This window comes from Mastigoproctus giganteus, chromosome 2 (genome assembly GCF_048544385.1).
Source record: "Mastigoproctus giganteus isolate SK-2022 chromosome 2, ASM4854438v1, whole genome shotgun sequence".
NCBI lineage: Eukaryota > Metazoa > Arthropoda > Arachnida > Uropygi > Thelyphonidae > Mastigoproctus > Mastigoproctus giganteus.
The window spans coordinates 70,243,086-70,256,299 of NC_143576.1; the positions used below are offsets into that span (position 1 = coordinate 70,243,086).

At 36.8% G+C, this 13,214-nt stretch overlaps 1 protein-coding gene across 2 annotated transcripts in view; it reads right to left on the reverse strand.

Annotated features, from left to right (window-relative positions):
* Window positions 1-1,661: 1,661 nt before the first annotated feature.
* Window positions 1,662-13,214, reverse strand: part of LOC150089331 (CREB-regulated transcription coactivator 1-like) — a 507,055-nt gene continuing 495,502 nt past the window's right edge. For both annotated transcript variants that reach the window (XM_090368506.1, XM_090368505.1), the window contains exon 15: window positions 1,662-1,930. In XM_090368506.1, the coding sequence (XP_090224632.1) occupies window positions 1,701-1,930 (230 nt within the window). In that variant the 3' untranslated portion in view covers window positions 1,662-1,700. The remainder of the gene's footprint in view (window positions 1,931-13,214) is intronic.

Here is a 13,214-nt window from a genome sequence, read left to right on the forward strand (position 1 = left end):
TTATGTCTGAAAGATTTTAATATACATCAAAATAACAATTTGGCATATTTTTGATTCTAATGAAAATTACAATAGTTTTCAAAATGTGTTAGGAGAGTAAGGGTAAAGACAATGTGGATCCTTATAAAGTGGCAGAAATGCAGGAAAGCTAGCAAAACGTTATTAGGAAATATGAAACTTTGTTAGGGCAAAGAACAAGAATTATACAACAATCAAAACTTTTACCACAGGAAATGATTAATAAAAATTTTCTTCAAATGGCTGTACACATCACATAAAGCTTATACTTTAAGTCCAAAAATGGTCAGAAAGTGAAAGACGAGCGATGTAATGATCTGAGAATAAGGATCTTAATGGACATGATGGGATAAGTAAAATGTAACACAACATCGATAACATCAAAATACTATCCACACACATACATGGCATGAAAGACCATCAACAGCCCCATACGGTCCAAAACAGACAAAATAAGGGCCATTCCAAAGTGCAAATGTGAATGCACAAATGTAAAACAAATGTACTGTACAAAGTTACTTGCAATGAAACCATACTCCACTTTATTACATTTAACAATCAGAAAAAAAATGTGTAGTACTTTTATTCTAAATTAACTAGCCAAAAATTTGTAGTCTATCCATCATTCGTAAAAGCTAAAACAGTTTATAGGCTACATATCCATGTCATTAAAATTTATTTACATGCAGCAATGAAACAAATAAGTGTCTTATTCACTTTTTTTACAAACTGGGAATTTAGGCTCTGGTGAGTGACCAATTGATTTTAATAAATCAAGTTCACACTAATGAATGCTATAAACATTTAACTGATACTTATAGTTCCATAAAAATAATTTTACTAATTACATAATATGAAATGAATTAAAATACTTCAACATTAAGTACAAAGCAACAGTTAACAGCAATTAGTGCACTTTAGAAAGTCATGTAAAATATTTTGTTTTGGACCGTACAGCCATGTTACTTCTTGACGGGCATTACCATCTGTTCCTTCCAATGAATTTCATGAATCATCATAGAATACAAATGACTGAAAGAAATGAAGTGTCAACAGTTCTTATTCGGAGGTAAATGTGAACACCTTACAATCTACTGAAGAAAAGAAATACTGCTTACAATATTATTACATATATTGTGATCTGGATTGAATGTACCTGTTATCTTCAGGCACAACTTTGTACAAGTGATTTGATGTATCTGCTCAGACCTGGTATATATATATCTCTCAAAGAGATATTCTAATACTGGAACTTGCCTATCAGCTAATGGCTGCTTCCAGGTATCTGAGAACTTCATTGATGATCCATATTGCAGATATGTACATTAGCAAGAATGTTGAAAACCCTTTGGGTTTTCTGAACACGACTTTTTTTTGTCTCTTTGTTTAATGCACGACCACTTTTATAACCGGGTTTCCTTCTCTCACCTTGTGCTTTGGCCACCAAATGCCATCATGGCAAATCAGTACACCAGGTGGGTATACTGGCATATAAAGCAGTCAAAGTCTTGACTGTTCAGAATCGTTAAAGATGAAGTAATCACCAAGAAAGATACCTGCATGTGCACTGAAATCATGGGATAAAAAACCACAAACAGTACCCATGAATTCCACCTGGGCATGTGGTAAATGCTGGTGTACACAGGTCCAGGGCCACTTTATTAATTTTAAGATGCCTACCACTATGAACGATCTAGACGAAATGTTTCTTCTGTTGCAGGATCACTAATTACTGGGATGTCAGGATCAGTAAGAATTTGCAGTCCATCAAAGTCTATAGGGTCTAATCCAGCACGTAATGCTTCATCTGCAGGAAAAATGTCAGAATCAAAAGACCCTGACATGCTTGCCATTGCAGAACCCAAATCCTTTGCAAAGTCTTGCCTCATAATAGGTTCATCTGCTCCTGGTGCTAGAAATAAAGCAATGAAAAAAATTAAAGGGTTTATCCTTTTCATGGTTTTACATTTAAGAAAAAGAAAAGCTTAATCTACTAATTTTCATGATTTCTTTCGTACTTTGCAGAGTAAAAAGACTATTGCTAAGCAACAGCTAATAACTGGAATCAAAATTTTAACTTTTAAAACAATACTTATTAGATGATACAAGGTCAAACGAAAATGAGTTGTTTTTTTTTTAATTTTATTTTGCAAAAATCCCATAACCACAGTATGAGCACTGATTCCTTCTATACAGATTTTTTATATGCTGTTCATGAAAGTTTTTTGGCTGCTGTTGGTATATTGTTTTATTGTTCCCTTTATCTCATCTATGTGAAATCAATATCCTACCACATTGTCAGTCTCCCAAAACCTCAAAAGTCAGAAGACAATAAGTTACAAGCTGTATGGAGGATATTCAGTTACTTCCCAGTGCAGTTTCTGGATGCATGCCATACTACTGTGTTGAGCCAAGTGCATTGTTGTGTGATAGAATAACACCAACAGTTAACTATCCGTGGTTTTTGATGGCATGTCACAGACTGAGAATTTATTCACAAAGAAATTGTACGTTGAGTGTGAATACTGATTAAAAGTATCTGCACTGCTTTATTTGATCCACAGTCACTAATAAAAAAGAAGTCCATTCCTTTCTCTTTGCATTATGTTATGTGCTGCAAATACAATCCCATTTGTGAATGTTTTTCATCGTTAAGCCAAGGCACTTGGGAATCCACTTTGTGTAGACCTTCCTGTAGTGCAATCTCTCATGGATGATATAGTAGCATTGATTCTATCAGCCTTATGATTAAGAACAAGCTGTTGTTCTATTTTCAATCAAAAATTTTCAGTGACATTCATGCGAGCTTGTTGCAGAAAAACAATATAGGAATGCAGTATCCAAAGATATATTAAATATACAGAAAAAAAAAAAAAAAGATACTACTGTGTTAATTTAAATTAATATTATACCACACTTATTAATAAAAAAATTATGAAATACAAAGAATGTTTAAAATATAAAAAAAAAAAATAGAGAAAAAATAATACAGTAGAACTGTGTAGGCAGACCAATGACTGATATCCAGCTCCCTGGCCACATCAACTAATAACATTGTTCCCCAAGACAACTTTTTTTTTTTCTCCCTGTGAAAGCTTTGTGAGCTCGTCCTGGGCAAGGTTAATTCAACAGAGTATCTTCCTTTGAAGTAATAAATTTCCCATTCATACACACATGGGTTTTGCATACAATTGTCACTGTAACCATTTTAAATATGCCAGTGAATTTATGCTGCAAAGACACTATGTTGTAAGAAAATGAATAAAACTGCATTGAACTAGTTTGGAAAAGACAGTCAACAGGCCCAACTGTTCAGTAGAAGCATTAGCACTAATCTCTGAATTTATATTCATGGTGGCCTGTATAAATTTTTTTTTATTAAAATCTTGTTTTTGACTTGTTCTTGTATATAAAAAAAATACATAGACCATACAGTAAATGATAAGTAGTAGTTATTAAATGTATTTTCACTATACTGTATCATTTCTTATTAATGAAATAAGAGCAGCCAAAATACAGTAAGAGTAATAAAAAGGGTTTGCACACTAATAACAATTTACATTATATGCCTCTATACAGCCAATCCATTTTACTTAATTATAATAGCATTTCTTAAAAGATTTTAACTTCATAGAGAGCAGAAAGATAAATAAATTAAAGTATATACAGTTTATTTTGTATACACAAACCCCCATAATCAACCATGATTATAATATTTGCTGCTTCATTGTGGCTCATCAGACATAACTAAGATAGCAAATATTAAACAGTTTAGCATGAGTCAAATTGTTTTTAGTGGTTATGTGAATAATTTGAAGGAGTCAAACTAATTCCTATTGCATATCAATGAAACTTTCCATTATAGCCATTGTTGCTGATGCACCAACAAACCCAACAACAATATCAATGAAACAGTTTTTATTATACTTGTTCCCTCTGCTATACATGTGGGAAATGCCAAATTAATGACACACACAAATGGTGATATAAAAGTATAAAAGATTCTTTCAATACCAACAGCTGCAAATTGCCTAAAGCCAAACTAATAATTGGCTCAGAGGTCTGCAACTGAATAATGAGAAGAGTTATATTTCATTTACAAACTGTTTGCACCTCTAGCAACAGTCAATAAATAACCAGATTATCACTAAGCAACAATGGGTAAAGTATTTACAGGTAGTTACTGTATGAATCATAATAATTATGGGCTTCATATACAGTTAGTAAGCCATCAAAAAAGACTGGGATTAATTAAAAAGTTTTAGGAATTTCAGCAGTGTAAAGCTGACAAAATGTGGCAGTCTACATTTAGTATTAGTTTTGATATTTCATTCTATGTTAAAAACTGAAAGTTAATTATGAACCAAAGTCATGTCCAAATAGATATGCACTTTCTTAATTTGTATCTTTAAAAGACAAGAGAATAAGATCTGTCAGATCTAACGTTTTTAAACTGTTCTTACGCATCGAGTGTTTCAATGCAGCCAATTATTAATATTTAATTATCCCTCCTAGGTCTTTTAGCTAACATAATTTACTTGCAAACTAAATTCAAGACTATTTAAAATTCCAATATTTTAATAAGGTTCCAAGTGGCTAAAACAATCAAATTTGGTATTCTTGATGTGCTAATAAATTTTAAAAAAATTAATTATTTAATTAATTGTAAAAACATGATTTTATTTTTTCCGTGAATTAATGTTCTTCGTATACAGGGTGATTCATTACCAGTGCGACAAACTTGCAGGAGGTGTAGGGGGCACAAAGACAAATCGAAATCACATAGCATTGCAGGGTCCGAAATGTCTTCATCATGCGGTAGAGGACGTTAAACGGGAGGTCGCGTGAACAGCGATCCCGCTGGAAGTCAGCATTTGCGAACCGGTTCCCGAGGCAGTAGGATGGATGAGTACTCAAACGTTGAACTAGCCGACATGCACCTCGCGTATGGAGCTGCGGACTGTAATGGGCGCACCGCTCTGCGCTTGTACCAGGAGCGTTTCCCGCACAGGCGTGCTCCTCATCATACGATTTTCGCACGTGTGCACAGAAGGTTACGTGAGACTGGTTGTTTCACGAGAGGTACCGTGAATCGAGAGCGAATGACGAAGATGCCAGACAATGAGGAGAATGTCCTACATCTTGCAGAAGGCAATCCCAGTACGAGTACTTGAGCGATAGGCCAACGATTGGGTATTTCCCAAGCCATTGTATGGAGGATACTGTCGACAAACCAAATGAGTTCATACCACCTGCAACACGTCCAATCATTGCAGCCTGCGGATTATCCACTCCGGAGAACTTTTGCTGCATCTATTCAACAATTGTCTTTCCTCAATTTGAATTTATTTCCCCTAAGGCGATTAATCTGGGTAAGAGGAAGAATCCCATCAGCATTGAGCTTGCTCAAACCATTCAAGACTTTATACACCTCAATCAGATCACCTTGCAGGTGCTTAGTCTCGTCACACTGTAATTTGCAACACCTTTCTTCGTAAGAGCAACCCTTTATTCCATGCAACTAATTTTGTTGCCCTTCTCTGTATTCATTCCAGCAGCTCTACATCCTTCCTATAATGAAGCCTCCAGTCTGTATACAGCACTCAAGGTGTGGCCTGACCATTGCTTTATACAAGGGGATAATCACCTCCTTATCCCTGCTAAAAAAATTCTTGTATATCATTGACAAGAGACTATGAGCTACTCTTGCAGACCATCTACACTGCTCAGAAAACTTTATAACTGACTGTGCAATTATCCCCAGGTCATTTTTCATTCTCTATCACTGTCAATGTAGTACCACAGAGTTGATATGTTACTCTTTGGTTACTGCTACCCATATGCCATACTGTACATTCGTCAATGTTAAACTTCAGTTACCACCTCTCAGCCAATCTGCTCAACTTTTCTAGATGCTGTTGCAGTAGCATACTGTCATTAGTGTCATTAACAACCCTGCCAACCTTCGCATCATCTGCAAACTTAGACATTAAGCCTGATATACCTTCATCAATATCATTAATAAATAGAGAATACAACAATGGACCCAACCCTGAAACTGGGGGACTCCACTAATAACAGTCCATGAAGAGCAGTGTCCATTGATTACTACTCTGTCTTCTCCCACTCAACCATCCCTTTATCCATAGCAGCAATTTGTCCTTAATGCCGTACTGCTCCAATTTGTACAGCGGTCTTCCATGTGGAAGAGTATCAAAAGTCTTCCTAAGAACCAAGTATATGATATCAAAATTATTTTTTTCATCCAATCCCTTTGTGACCACATCATTGTATCCAATCAAATTGGTCAGACAAGACTTCCCCTCAACAAACCCATGCTGTGCCAGAACTATAACTGAAGTCTTGCTGAGATGAACCTACAGTGCTTCTTTAACCAGTGCCTCAATTAATTTTTCTGGAACACAAATTAAACTAACAAGTCTGTAATTACTTTTGTCAGCCTTTGACCCTCCTTTGTGAATTAAGGGTAACATTTGCACATTTCGAGTCCATGGTTACCTCCCCTAAGTCCAAGGAAGCTCTCATAATTATGGCTAAGGGTTTCCTTACTTCTTTTGTAGCCTCCTTTAATATAAATGGGTAGATTCCATCCACCCCAATGGCCTTATGTTTATTTTCAACAATTTGTGCTCCACTTTGCTCTCAATTATTACAAAATCATTTATCTCACTGTCAGAATTTAATATACCTCTGGCATTCCCCACTCTGAATAACTCCTCATGTGGAAATATTGATGCAAAATACTCATTCAGGTTGTTAGCTACCTGAGTAGTATCTTCAACAGTTGAACCATCAATATAAAGTGGACCAATCTGATTCATCCCCTTCCTTCTAGAATTTATATAAGTAAAGAACCTTTGCTGTTTTTTTCTTTGCATCCTTTGCCAAAGATTTCTCATAATCTGCCTTTGCCTACCTAACCTCCTTTGTGACTTGATTAAAGACCAGCTTATTTCTACCATAGGCTTCTGTGTCACCTGTTAATTTATATGTATCCCATGCTCTTGGAAGTGGATAGTTAAAATAAATTTAAGGAAGAATTAGACTAATTACTGAAGTGGGTTCCCTTCCCAACCAATGCTGTATAAGCTTGTTCATTTGCACATAATTGGCCGCTATTAATACTAATACTAACAACTGAATATTAAATATATACGAACAAAAAATATATCTGGTCCTAGTTTATAGCATTATACGGGACGTTTTGCCAATGCTACATAATCTTGCTCATTTGCATCATTGGTCACTATTAATACTAATACTAAAACCGAATATTAAATATATGAGCAAAAAATATATATGGTCCTGGTTTATAGCATTACACAGTACTACAAACAGCACTCAGATATTTGAAACATGAATAAATCAGCATATGCTGACAGTTGTAAAAATTGATAGAGCAAAGTCAAAATTTTCATGTTCATTCATTATTGACTGCTGAAGTAGTTACCTGTAGCACTGCTGTAATGTAAACAGAAATGATTGACAAACTACACACTGTGCAGAAAGAGCACAATGAATTTTTGTATGAAAGAAACTGTCTACAATACAAGTAAAACTCAAAGTGGACATTCAACCTGTAATTGGCATAACACTTTTGTAGCTAATTCCATAATAATACCACAACATCCAGACACCATAGTAAGAAGGAAACCACTGAGAAGGTAAAAAGTTTCACCCACAGTCCACAAAACATGTGAATGTTCCACACAACAGTGTGTGTGGTAGTTAAAAAATTTAACAAAGTTCTGAAACATGTCCAGGACAATTACTAAGGTAGCATATTTTGCACTGTAAGTTGCAGAAAAAGGCATGGACCCATCATTAAAAGAAAGAGCAATCACCAGTCTCCTTTATCAAGGTGCAAGAATATTTGCTGATGCTATTGAGGCAGTGTTAGATGGGTCAGAAAAATGCTAGCTTGTGGGGATTTGCAGACTAAAAGATCAACAGCAGCTGCAGGCAGAGGTGAAAGTGATTCTTGCACTGCATCGATTGGAATCAGCAGCAGCCTAGAGAGCAAGTTGCTGGGGATTTCAAGAATTGCTGGGAGTCAGCATGGAACAAATAAATACATGGGTTGGGTTAGGATAACTAAGAGTAAGAACAAGTGCATGTATACTTGCATGTACACCAATGTTAGAAGTATAGTAAACTGATTTGATGAATTTGAAGGGTTTGTCAAGACATCACTGGCAGACATTGTTGGGATAACAGAGACATGATGTCACACAACAGATATAAGCAGTGCACCATTGCAGTTGTGAAGGCAGCCAAAATATGAGATAAAATTAAACGATGCCTTTACACTATGTATGTAGTTAAATTTATGGGTAAACTATGGTGTATTTACACTGATATTATATAGTTAATTTAAACCAATATCATATTATGCCTAGTGCATTTAATCTTCAAATACTGTATCATTCTGTTCACCTTTTGTCATCTTTCATATTGTGAAATTAATTTCACAACTGTGATGGCATTTTGCATTATCAAGGTACCTGCCCGCCCACCTGTGATGAAGCCAACTAGCTTCGAAACCGTGCAGTCTGGGCATGGTGAGCAAGAAAATAAATAACAGTAGTCTCCTCTACCAGAGAGGCGTTATTTATTCGAAGTAGGGCAATACCTGGTATCTCGTTGGGAAAGCAGCTATAATATGAGATAAAATTAAATTATACCTTTACACTAAGTATGTAGTTAAATTTATGGGTAAACTATAAGCAAACTATGTATACAGGGTGTCTCAAAAATACACGGCATAACTTCAGGAATGAGTTCCCACATGTAGACAATAAAAATATTTTATATCAACATAGTTCTGGAAATGCTTGGTTTCCAAGTTTTAAAGGTCTGTCTATGACACTTAACTGTTCACATCACCTTAGAGTAATTGTTCAAAATGTCCACCTTCTGCCTGAATACAGTCCTCACACTGACGTCTCACGGACTCGCAAAGATGATGTCAAATTCTTGGCATGTTTCGTATTGTCCCACAACCTGCCACAATTCGATTGCGGAGAGTTTCCACATCAGCTACTGGAGTCAAATACACCAATGACTTTAAATGGCCCCACAAGAAGAAATCTAGTGGGTTTAAATCAGCTGAGTGTGGAGGCCAGGCAGTTGGTCCACCCCCTCTACTTCAGGAGTCGTAGGTCTTGGTCGTCTTCTGTTGGCAGCATGAGGTGTAAAGATCCCATGTTCACAAAGGTGGCGATGGATACCTTCAAATGTTTTCATGTCTGCACATCTTCGTTCTGGGAACCTTTCGTGGTACAAATGATGAGCCTCCGGAGCATTGTCATCCGCCAAACCGTACATAAAGTGCACATCCGCTTGCTCCTGATATGAGTACATGGTCGGAATGGAAAACCACCAGATTCTGTCAGTACATTGTGATGAAGGGAATCACCTGTGGGAGATAAGACATTCCGGTTAATAACTCTGGAACCAAGCATTTCCGGAACTATGTTGACTGAAATATTTTTATTGTCTACATGAGGAACTCATTCCTGAAGTTATGCCATGTAATTTTTGAGACACCCTGTATATACCAATATTATAAAGTTAATTTAAACCCATATCATATTATGCTTTTAGCATTTAATCTTCAAATATAATATAATAAAATTATTATATATAATATAATAATTGGTGTTCCCCATAAACTGAATGAGTATTTTGAATCTATATTCACACATAAGGAGTTATTCAATGAGGGGAATGCCAGACGTTTATCAAACTCTAACAGGGAGATAAGTGATTTTGTAATAACTGAGAGCAAAGTGAAGGAGAAATTGTTGAAGTTAAAAATAAGGAAGGCACCAGGGATGAATGGGATCTATCCAGTTATATTAAAGGAGGCAGCAAAGAAAGTAAGCAAACCCTTAGCCATAATTATGAGAGCTTCCTTGGACTCAGGAGAGGTCCCCATGGACTAGAGGTGTGCAAATGTATGGACCAATTTACAAAAGGGGTTCAAAACGTGATAAGTAACTATAGACCTGTTACTTTAACTTGTGTTTTAGGGAAAATAATGGAGTCGCTGGTTAAAGAGGCATTGCAGGATCATCTAAACAAGACTGCAGTAATAGTTAAGACACAGCACTGGTTTTTTAGATCTTGTCTGACCAATTTGATTGGATACTATGATGTGGTCACAAAGGAACTGTATGTCAAAAATAATTTTTATATCATATACTTGGATTTCAGGAAAGCTTTCGATACTGTTGCACATGGAAGACTGCTGTACAAATTGGAAAGGTATTCGAAAGGTAAGGCATTAAGGGTAAGTTGCTACAATGGATAAATGGATGGTTGATTGGGAGACAACAGAGAGGTAATCAACGGACACTGCTCTTCATGGACAAATGTTATTAGTGAAGATCCCCAGGGGCCCATTGTTGTTTTGTGTATTCATCAGTGATATTGATGAAGGATTAATGTCCAAGTTTGCAGATGATACAAAGGTTCGCAGGGTTGTTAACAACAGTAAAAACAATATGCTACTCCAACTGGATCTAGAAAAGTTGGTCAAATGGGATGAGAAGTGGCAATTGAAGTTTAACATTGACAAAGTACTGCATATGGGTAGCAATAACCCAAGAGAAATGTACCAACTGAGTGGTACTACATTCAGGAAAGTGGAAAGTGAAAAAATCCTAGGGGTAATTGTGCAGTCAAATATGAAGTTCGCTGAGTAGTGCAGACAGGCTGCCAGGGCAAGTCACGGAGTCTTGTCAATGATATATAGGAATTTTGCTAACAGGAACATGGAGGTGATTATCTCATTGTACAAGGCAATGGTCAGGCCACACCTAGAGTACTGTGTACAAGTCTGGAGGCCTTGTTTTAGGAAGGATGTAGAGTTGCTAGAACGAATACAAAGAAGGGCAACAAGATTAGTGAGGGGAACTAAGGGGTGCACTTACCAAGAAAGTCTTAAGTTCTGCAAATTGCAGTGCCTGGAGATCAGGGTGATCTGATTGGTATATAAGGCCTTGAATGGGTTGAGCAAGCTGATTGCTGATGGGATTCTTCCTCTTGCTCAGATTAAGAACCTGAGGGGACATAGATTCAAATTGAGGAAAGGCAGTTGTAGAATAGATGTGTGGAAATTTGCCTTTAGCCAGCGGGTGGTTGATTGGTGGAACAGACTTCCATCTTTTGTTGTGGAAGTTGATAGCCGAAATAAATTTAATGCTGAGCTGGACAGGCATTTGGAATGAATGGAGAGATGAAATGGGAGGTTTTTTTTTTTTTTTTGCTGATGCTGCATAAGCTTGCTTTCTTGCATCGTATGTCTCTACTAATGCTAATTTCTCACCTGTCTTTTTTTTTAAATTTTAACTTTGTAATGCTGCAGTATAACCTTGTTACTTTTTTTTTTAAAATAAAAAAATCAATCAAATCACTAATCTTATTGCTCATATATATATATATATATATATATACACACCGTATTTCCCCACGTATAAGATACACCTTAATTTTGTGGCCCGAAATTTGAAAAAAAAAAATGTATTACATAAAGTTATTGAACTCAAGTTTTATTCATCATAAAATTCATACAACTCCCCATCACTGTCAAAACTCCCATCTGTTAGCTTGTCCTCATCTGTGTCTGATGATGAATCACTGTCTTCACATATTGCCTCATCCTCAGTTCCATCTATGGCATTTGAAAGGATCTTTTCACCCAAACTTCATATAAAATTCTCCTATAGTTGATTTCTTCACTCTTCCTGCTGGTGTCAAATTGTCCCCGAAGACTTCATCCATTGGTTCCATTCGTCTCTCATGGCAGCTTTGAAGGGTTGGTTAATGCTGACATCAAGTGGTTGGAGCTGGGATGTCAAGCTTCCAGGTATGACGGCAAGTTTTGTTTTTTGCTCTGCAGCAATCTTCTTTGTGTTTTTTGTTATGTGTGCCATGAACTGATCAAGCACCAATAGGGCAGGTTTGCGTAAGAGCCCACCTGGTCTCCTGCTCCAAACTTTCTCAAACCAGATGTTCATCCCATCCTGATTCATCCAACCCTTGTCATGAATGTGGACAATCAATCCTCGAGGAATGTCTTCTTTTGGCTTTGTTTTGCGTTTGAAAATCAGCATAGGAGGCAGCTTGGTTCCGTCGGCACAACAAGCTAGAACAACTGTATAATGGCTCTTTTTGTGTCCACTTGTCTTCATAGTTACAGTTTTCACCCGCTTCTTATCAACAGTTCTGTTACTTGGGGCATCAGATTGAAGGGGGACTTCGTCCATATTTGCAATCTGTCCCAACTCAAACTGATGTGTCTTCCGACAATGAATGACAAAACGATGAAATTCAAGGACCTTCTGCTCATAGCTTTCAGGCATCTTTTGGGCAAGTCTGGTGCATGTACGCATGCTTAGTCCATTCCGTTTCATGAACCTGAAGCACCAATTGTGTCCTCCTTTGAAATTAGTAACTTCGTTTTCATCAGGAATTCTTCTTGCCTCATGCTGAACCATCTTTGTGGACACAGGAATTCCAATTGCCCTTTGCTCTTCAATCCATATCTTCAATTCCCTCTCTAAATCAGGCCATTTTGCTGACTTGCCTCTCATGGCCTTCTTCTGCCGTGGCATTTTCAGTAGGGTTTCTTCTTCCCATAGCCAGTCTCAGATTGTTTTCTCAGTTGGAGGAGGACAAAACTTAGGTTCAGCAGCACGATTTCCATTCACTTTTGCAAACTGGATCACTTTTAACTTGAATTCAGCATCGTATGAAAATCTTTTCTGAGCCATTTCTGGGCAGAACGTGGCAGAATGTAACCTAATATACAGGTAACAAGTGCGAAACAATGAGCGCAAAGAAAACAAGTGCGAAAAAGCGGGAAGTGCAAGTAAAAAAATCTACAACCACTGTATAAGACGCACCCAGTTTTTAGACCCCAAATTTTTCGAAAAAGTCTTATACATGGGGAAATACGGTATATACAGGGTGTCTCAAAAATATTGATACAAACGTTTAGAGGAGGTAGGTAACATCTAAAGGAATGTGAATCGCATAGGAATCCATAACCGGAAATGTCACCGTAAGTCGATACACGGTGCTGTTCATCAGTTTGCGAGAGGGAAAATTTCTGGTTTACTCATTCAAGCAATAGTTGCCGCACGAAGAGCATGCATCGATATACGAAC